Source organism: Pteronotus mesoamericanus, unplaced genomic scaffold (genome assembly GCF_021234165.1).
Source record: "Pteronotus mesoamericanus isolate MK-2021 breed Mesoamerican mustached bat unplaced genomic scaffold, CSHL_Meso_final contig_1064, whole genome shotgun sequence".
Classification (NCBI taxonomy): Eukaryota; Metazoa; Chordata; class Mammalia; order Chiroptera; family Mormoopidae; genus Pteronotus; species Pteronotus mesoamericanus.
Genome location: NW_026555008.1, coordinates 52482 through 61001, shown reverse-complemented (window position 1 = coordinate 61001; position 8520 = coordinate 52482). Strand labels below are relative to the sequence as shown.

The following is an 8520-nucleotide window of genomic DNA, read 5'->3' as shown; positions in this document are numbered from 1 at the left end:
AAATGGAACACTATGATTTATCCTTATTTTTCCATTGAACACATATTTTTAACTATGCCTTTACAATTTAAACAATATCAATTAGACAACTCATTTCTTAAAATTTTATTTTTAACTAGTGTGGAGCTATGCACACACATCATGATAGAGTTTTATTTTCCACTGACCTTCAAGAGGTCCTGGTGTCATTAATGCCAACTTCCATTCATGCAATTTCTATACTTTTATCAATAGGGTCATGCCTGTTCTCCACGGAGAGGGCAAGAAGGGAGATTCATAGGCTGATGTGAATGCTGTGAGGAGCCATATAAATATCCACCTTCTGATCCTTTGGGTATCTGTTCATAAATTTGGGGCAGAATGATGACAAATAGAGGACCCAGGAAGATTTTTGTATCATGTGATCCCTGCTTCCTGAAACTTTTCAGCCAAGGCCAAAGGACAAGGAGCACCTGTGAATTTTGTCCAAGACGAACATAATGAAACAGAAGAAATAAAATAAAGAGAACTCTGTATTTTTAAAAAAATTTACAAATGTTCTTTATTGTATAAGTTTGGCGGAGGACATTCATTTATTGAACAAATGTTTTTGAATAATATCTTGTGCAATAGGTAAAGATTGCAGAACACAACAAACTTTGGATGTACCCAATGGCCACTAGCTGGGTACAGACCCTTCTGGACATGGCTGTTGTATACAGATGTGGATTACAAATGGCTACATAGCGGTCATACGCCATGACAGACAGCATGACACTTTCCACATCTGCAAAGGCACCAAAAGCAAACATCTGAATGGCACATAAATGATATGCAATCTTCTTTTGCTCAGATAAGAAATCAGCCAGCATCTTGGGAGAGACCGTGGAGGAGTAGCAGACATCACAGAAAGACAGATTGCTCAGGAAGTAATACATGGGCATGTGGAGTCGGGGGTCCACGTTGATCAGCAGGATCATCCCTAGATTGGCGATCACCGTGATGCCATAAACCAGCAGGAAGAGCACGAAGAGCCCCTGCTGCACATCCTGTCTGCCAGAGAGTCCTAAGAGCATGAAGTCCGCAAACACTGCAGTTCTCAATGGCCATCACTCAGGCCTCGAGATCCCTGCTTGAGGAGGAAGAAAATGCAAGTGGAGGGAAAATCATCTTACTGTCTCAACAGTTAAACTGCTGGTTCTTTCCATTTATCAGTACATGGAAAAAAAAGTAAATAATGCTAAGACTTCATGAGAAAATCTGACTCTTTGGAAATACATGTTATATAATGTAAATCAATAAATGATAATGATAATATCTTTTACATTTTCATAGTATTATACCGAGTTTAATGTACACTTTTACATCAAATCATGCTATTTCTATAGGAACTGATGTGGCATTTAAGATAATTTTTGTTACTCCTTTATAGTATATTAAGAAATTGATGATTTACAGTTGTGGCAATAGTTCTTAGATTAATTGGTTCAGTCACCCACATCTTCTGATAGGATTGTTGTGGCTTTTCAGTATTGTGGAGACTGTGTTAAATCCTGCAATTTAGGAACATAGCTAGGTGATAGGTATGAATAATGAATATATTGTCTTATTTTCCCTTTATTTTTACAATTGTGTATTGTACAGAGATATGGGGTATCTGGATTCCCCTATATCCTTATTAACCCCTCATGTCCTTTCCAGCCTCAGTAAAAATGTACACTACTTAACACTTTCAGGAAAATTTTGTCAACTAATGACTGAAAGTGTTGAAACAAATTGAGTTGTTTTCAGTTTACACTATTGTAAATAATTCAATGGTGAATAATTTGTACATGCCTTTGGGTGAAAGTATTCATTCATTTATCCTGGGTATAATTCTAAGAATGTTATTGGGGTCACTTGCTATATATATGGTTAACTTCTCTGAAGTGCTTTCAATGGCTTAGGCAGTCTTCTCAGCATTCTTTCAGTTAATCATGTAGCAATCGATGACACTGGTACTCTATTCTCCCCAGTTCACAGCTACTGCATAGAATAACTAAATAACTTGTTGAATGTGCTCCTCAATAGAAGGGTACAGACCTGGCGTGTGAATCAAGGGAATCTGACTTCTTCCCTCATCCAGTAATCTACCCTTGTCAATGGACAATCTGTACATGATCACACACAGAAACACACACATGCTTTTCTGACATATTTATTTTATCCTTTAAAACAACCAGCTACAAACCATTGTAGCAATAACATCAAGGAGCAATTTTAAATATCTAAATTTTCTTATATGTTGGGGTTATAAACTGCAGCTGACTATATGAAAAACGAATGTTTAATGAAATTCTTGTGAGAGAGGATGTGTGTGTGCTTGAGTGCGTTGTGGGTCTAAGTTAGAGCTTGTAATAGGGAATTAGATGACTCTTGCAAGGTCATATCTCACAAGGAATCTACCTGCAGCCCTGTGGCTTTCTTAGTGGTGTCATCTGCATATTTCTTGTCAAACTATAGATCAACAGGTTCATCACAAGGACAATCATGGTGTAGAATGGAGATAAATTTGCGAACAATGGGAGAAGAATCCTCTCATGGGTGGCCAGAGAAGTCATTTGAGAGGCCCATGTAGGGAAGGTTTCCTCCTCCGCAGGAAAAGCTTTCTGTAAGCCTGAGGAAAGGGTGAAAAAGTAGGAGATGAAGATGTGATGAAACAGACAATTTCCATTAGTGACCATAGGTGACTTCACATAGGGTGAAGCCACTCATTAATTGATGTGCCTGTGCTCGGTAGCTTAAACAGGGGAGGGGAGCACAGGAAAAAATGACTAAACATTTTTATCCCAGTACTTCAGAGTAAATGCAAAGGGTGTGTGAACCAAGGAGCTGTGGTTGCCTCCAATATATGACAAGACACCAGCTTTCTAACCAACAGTATTTGAAAATGATCATTATGCCCAAGTGGTATAGTTTGGGGTGGTATATTCTGCTCTTCCTTCATTGTTTAACATCAAATTCTCCTGGTACACAAATTTTGTATTTTACATATATATGTATATATGTATTTAAATCAATCATTCTATCTATCTAATCAACTTAGGTATGATGTTTTTCTACATTCTCACAATGCTTAGCATACAAGTTACATGAGTAATGACTCAGTAAATGTGTATTTTCAATTTTTTCTGTTGTTGGCTAGTGGATGTTCAGCAAATTATAGAAATGAACAGCCGTAGAAAGCTGATTTTGCTAATGTAGTTCATATGTGTGAAGATGATTTTTTTAAATGCATTTTTTCATTACCATTTATTACCCTTATACCCTTGTGTACCTCCACTGACACTGTAAAGATGATCTTTGATAAAAAATATGTTTTGGATAAAAAAAACAAAAAATACATGCTCTTTTTGATTAAAAAATACATGTATTCTACTATACGGTTGCTCATATTAGGGTTCAGGTGGCCACTGGAGCAGAGAGATAGGTGAACTAGCCAAATGTGAGAAATGTTCAGAGATGAATGCTCTTTACTTAGAGCATAACTGATGTGTAGGCCTTCACAGATCCATTACCTTAGTGTCCACAACAACCATTTCTTTGCTCTCTGAAGAGTGATGAAATATGTATTGTCATGCCTCATACCCTGAAATTTGTTGTTTTAGTAACATCTAATAAAAGCTAAAATGTTATCTAACATTTCATTTTTGTATATATTTGCCGGCTTTGTCATTCTGTGTCACTGTGTTACCCATGCAGGTGCTTTGGGTCATAGACATGAAATGCTCAGTCCTTGGGCGAGGAATGCTCGCAGTCTCACATAGGAGATTGTGATACAATAACAGAATGATCTCAACACAATGCTTGAAGGAGAGAGTTGTCTGTGATTTAAAAATGGGACATTTAAGCAGAGCTGAAACGGGTGTTGTTTCACTATTATGTTTGAGGTACATACATTAAGCACACTTCATACAGTAAAAGGATGTGTGTGTGTGTGTGCGCGCGCGCGCGCGCGCGCGTAAACGGAAGGGGATCTGCATGAAAATTCTTGCATAATCAATTGTTCTGTCCTCCAGGAAGAAGGCAGAGCCTCCAGTTTTTTTTCTTTTTTCTTTTTTTTACAGAAAGGCAACCTCATTCAATTAAATGAATACTCTGAGAACTAGAAATTATATAATGTTTTTAACATAACGGTATTATTAGTTATTCAATAATAGTGCAAACATCCGGTACTATTAACTGAAGCTATTAAAATAGATTTTAGCATTGCTTAACATCCAACCACTAAGCAACGACTCCTATTAAAATGTTGTTTAGAATACGGTTTCAGTTTATTTTACAGATTCATAGAGAATCAAATTAAGGCACTACAACTGGAATGCTAATGTAAATACTACTTGTTTGTTTTTTTCTACATTGAACATAAATTTCCGTTAATAATTCTTTTCAAATTAAACTATATCAGCTGGGTATTTGAGCTTTTTAAAAAAAGTTAATTAGTATAATGCTATGAACATATTGTAAAAGACAAACGTAATAGCACACTTTATACATTAAAGGGATAGTGGCTGTTAGAGAAGGTCAATGTCCTATACCCCCAAGTGCCATTCACGCAGTTTCTGTACAGTTGTCAAGGGCATGTATCTGTTCCCCAAAGTGAGGGCAAGAGGGGAAATTCACAGTCTAATGTGAAGACTATGATGAGCTGAATAAATCTAGAGCTGCTGATCCTGCCGATTGCTGGGGGAGAAATGGTCCTTGTCCCTAGTATTTACTCAGCCTGGGTCAAAGAATAAGTACAGGTGGATTTTTGTAGGATGGACATATTAGAATAAATTAAAACAAAGAAAGTTCTTTTCATTTTCATTCACAAAACCTGCCTTTTTCATCTGTCTTGCAGGGGACACACCTACATTCATTCATAAATATTTGTGAATGGCATCATGAAAATGAGCAAAGTAAATAGTAAAGTAGAATTAATGATGAAGAAGATGAAAAAGAGTCTAGCATTTATGGGACTTTGAGCTATGGCAAGGTAATTTTAACTTACTATTATTAATTTAAATGCTAATGACTTCCAAGTGTTATGATAGCAAATTTATAAAATGGTCCAAGCACATAGGGAGACAACAAAAGCTAACTTAAACCTCTGGAGATTTAAGCATGCAGGGAGATTGTTCTATGCCCATATCTCTCTGGGATATATACCCACAAATAGAGCAGAGCAGTACACAAAGATCTTCTTTGCAAAACTATAGAGTAAAACTACTATTCCCCTTCCTTAAATTGAAGACTTAAAGATTCATTATGACTAATCTCTACATTCAATTTACGCACAAAGCTAGATAAAGAAATATCCAGAATTGTATTGGAGAGGCTACAGAAAACTCTTCCTGTCAACATCACTATACAAAACTTTGTTATTGAACACACTTTCATTCAGAGAAAAATTTGGTGCCAATTGCTTTATTCAGGGCGCCTTTCACATCCTGATTCCTTAAGCTGTAGATCAGTGGGTTTAACATGGGGACAACAACTGTGTAGAAAACAGAGGCCACTTTGTCTGTGTCCATGGAGTAACTCGAGTTGGGCCGGAAATACATGAACAGGAGTGTCCCATAAAATATAGCCACAGCGGTTAAGTGGGAGGCACAGGTAGAAAAGGCTTTGCGTCTGCCCTCGGTCGATTTCATTCTCAGGATTGTAGTAATGATGTAGCTGTAGGAGAGGAGGACAATGATGACACTGGACCCCACCATACAGCTACAGGAAACAGTCAATGCTATTTCACTGATGGTTGTGTCTGAGGTGGAGAGAGCTAGTAAGGGTGGGAAGTCACAGAAAAAATGATTGATGACATTGGAATTGCAGAATGATAATCGAATTGCGCAATAGGTAAAGATGGTGGTATCTATGAAACCTGCCGTGTAGGCAGCAGCCACAAGCTGGACGCATGCTCTCCTGGACATGGTCACTGAATACAGAAGTGGATTACAAATGGCTACGTAGCGGTCATACGCCATGACAGACAGCATGACACATTCCACAGCTGCAAAGGCACCAAAAAAAAACAACTGAACCACACATAGATTATATGGGATCTTCTTATGCTCAGATAAGAAATCAGCCAGCATCTTGGGAGAGATCGTGGAGGAGTAGCAGACATCACAGAAAGACAGATTGCTCAGGAAGTAATACATGGGCGTGTGGAGTCGGGGGTCCACGTTGATCAGCAGGATCATCCCTAGATTGGCGATCACTGTGATGCCATAAACCAGCAGGAAGAGCACGAAGAGCCCCTGCTGCACATCCTGTCTGCCAGAGAGTCCTAAGAGAATGAAGTCCGCAAACACAGTGCAGTTCTCAACGGCCATCACTCAGGCCTGGAGATCCCTTGTTGTAGTGGAAGAAAATGCAAGTGGAGGGAAAGTCATCTCACTGTCCTAGAACTTAAACTGCTGGTTCTTTCTATGTTGGTAATTGGAAAAAGATAAATAATGCTCAACCTCCTTAAGGAATTTGATTCTCTGCAACATTTTCACTTTAATATTAATTGATAATATGATAATACTGCTTACATTTGTCTCCCATTTTATAGAGTATGTAGTATGCTTTGATCCAAATGAAATAATTTTATTTCCATACCAACCAATGCACTATTTTTCCAGCTCATAGATTAATAAATTGGTGTTGTCAGAGTCAAGCTAGTAGCTCTTACAATTATTTGGTCCACATAAGCCCCGTCTTATAACAAGGTTGTTTCTTTTCTCAATGTAGTATAAGTAGTGTTATAGTCTGCAATAAAGAAGAATAGTCAACTGAGAGATGCAGGTATCTAATATATGTCTTTGTTTTTCCCTCATGATCCAATATTGTAATGGAGTCAGACCTTCAGCTTGGTTCTTGATGTAACATGTTCCACCGTTCCCATTATCCTACTGTCCTATCCAGCCTCAGTTAACAAGGGACAAAGCTAGTCTGTGACCCTTGACTCCCAGAACAGGGAGGGTTCACTAGAGAAGAAGTTGGAGGGGTCTCCATGAATGATACATTAGAGTGAACAAACAGGAATACGCTAGTGTGATCCATGCTCTCACTTACAACTTTGTTCAGGGAAATTATGAAGAAATTTTAGTACTTGATAGCAGACATCCTGGAAGCACAGGTGACCCCGAGACAAGTATGGATCAACGTATGAGACCCTCTGTTCTAATCTGCTAGAATCCACTCAATCTATTCACCAGTTGATCAGATGTGCAAGATGCGAGGTAAACGTTTTCTTTTGTCCACAGTCCCCTAGCCTGAGAAACTAATGTCTGAACTGTGCCCCATCCCAACCCCCTAGAAATTGTAATATTGCTTTATTAATTTTTTGATTCCCTTTCTTTTGAGTATCTGTGAAATCTGCTTTCCTTTGGTTAAGTGTATTGGTCCTTGGAAAGCCAATTAAATTCTTTGTTCTACTGTTATATTTCACACATCAAGTGTATCATATATAATATAATATGTGGGATTCTGGTTCTGAAAATATAAGGAAGTGAGTTGAATGTAGGACAGACAGAGAAATACATTGGAATAATGATGTAGTCATCCACATACAGGTCTGCAGAACACCTGGTCTGAGCTCATGCAATTATTTGTGCTTGTAGAGACATTTTTTATAAAAAACAACTTCATTCCAAAATAAAAATATTTGTAAAATATGTAGAAATACAGGTAAGAGATTAAAAACAAAAAATTTCGATCCACCGTCATGAAAGATATTCACATTTTATTCTTCCTTGCCATTTGTGAATGTCTTTAAAATAACGAGAGTGGTAAAAGTAACTAAAAGTCTGTATAATATTTCACACTCCCCACTGGTTTCACAACATGGTTTCAGTCCAATAAAGATAAAAAACTAAAGAAATATAAAATAGAAACTGGAAAAGCATGAGAAACAGCTGTACCTGTCGCAGAGCACCGACTCCTCCGTTGCCCGGAGCCTGTGTGCAGAGGGTTCAGCCCTGTCTCTCAGTGGCCTGCTTATGTTACCGGGGCTGTGCCTGGGCCTGGGTGCTGGTCTCTCAGGACTAGGTGACGGGTGTAACAAGATGTGTCATCATCTGTTACTCCCTACAGGCCGGGCAGTTGAGAGAGGGACATGGACCTTTTTAAAATATTACTTCTGTCCCTGTCCCCCTTATTGCCTAATATTGTATTTACTTAGCAAGAGTAAAATGACCACACTGAGGGTTCTTTACTCCCAGCCCACCGAGCCTTATACAGGCATTTTGTTTTAATCTCATAATTTACAAAAAAACCCCACTCAGGTTACACACAAAGACACACATATTCAAACACTCATAAACAGTTTCAGAAAATAAAGTGCTTTGTAAAAACAGAAAAAATAGACTATAATCATGGTGCTTAGGGAAAACTAAATTTTGTTGTCTATTATGGGATTTTTAATTTTTAAACTAAAATTACATCAGAATAAATACAGCTTATATCTAAATAATTATTACAAATAATGTCAATACAACCTTTTCTATATTATTTTTTCGTTCTTGTTTGTTC

At 37.8% G+C, this 8520-nt stretch overlaps 2 protein-coding genes across 2 annotated transcripts; both read right to left on the bottom strand.

The window, feature by feature from the left end:
* Window positions 1-572: 572 nt before the first annotated feature.
* LOC129071644 (olfactory receptor 5I1-like) lies at window positions 573-2137 on the bottom strand. The gene is made up of 2 exons (XM_054574925.1): window positions 2062-2137; window positions 573-1069 (listed from the first exon to the last, which is right to left on the bottom strand). The coding sequence occupies exons 1-2, from the start codon at window positions 2135-2137 to the stop codon at window positions 573-575; spliced, it is 573 nt and encodes a 190-aa protein (XP_054430900.1).
* Window positions 2138-5396: 3259 nt separating this feature from the next.
* LOC129071586 (olfactory receptor 1052-like) lies at window positions 5397-6335 on the bottom strand. Its single transcript, XM_054574911.1, has one exon. The coding sequence runs from the start codon at window positions 6333-6335 to the stop codon at window positions 5397-5399; it is 939 nt and encodes a 312-aa protein (XP_054430886.1).
* Between the last annotated feature and the right edge of the window lie 2185 nt (window positions 6336-8520).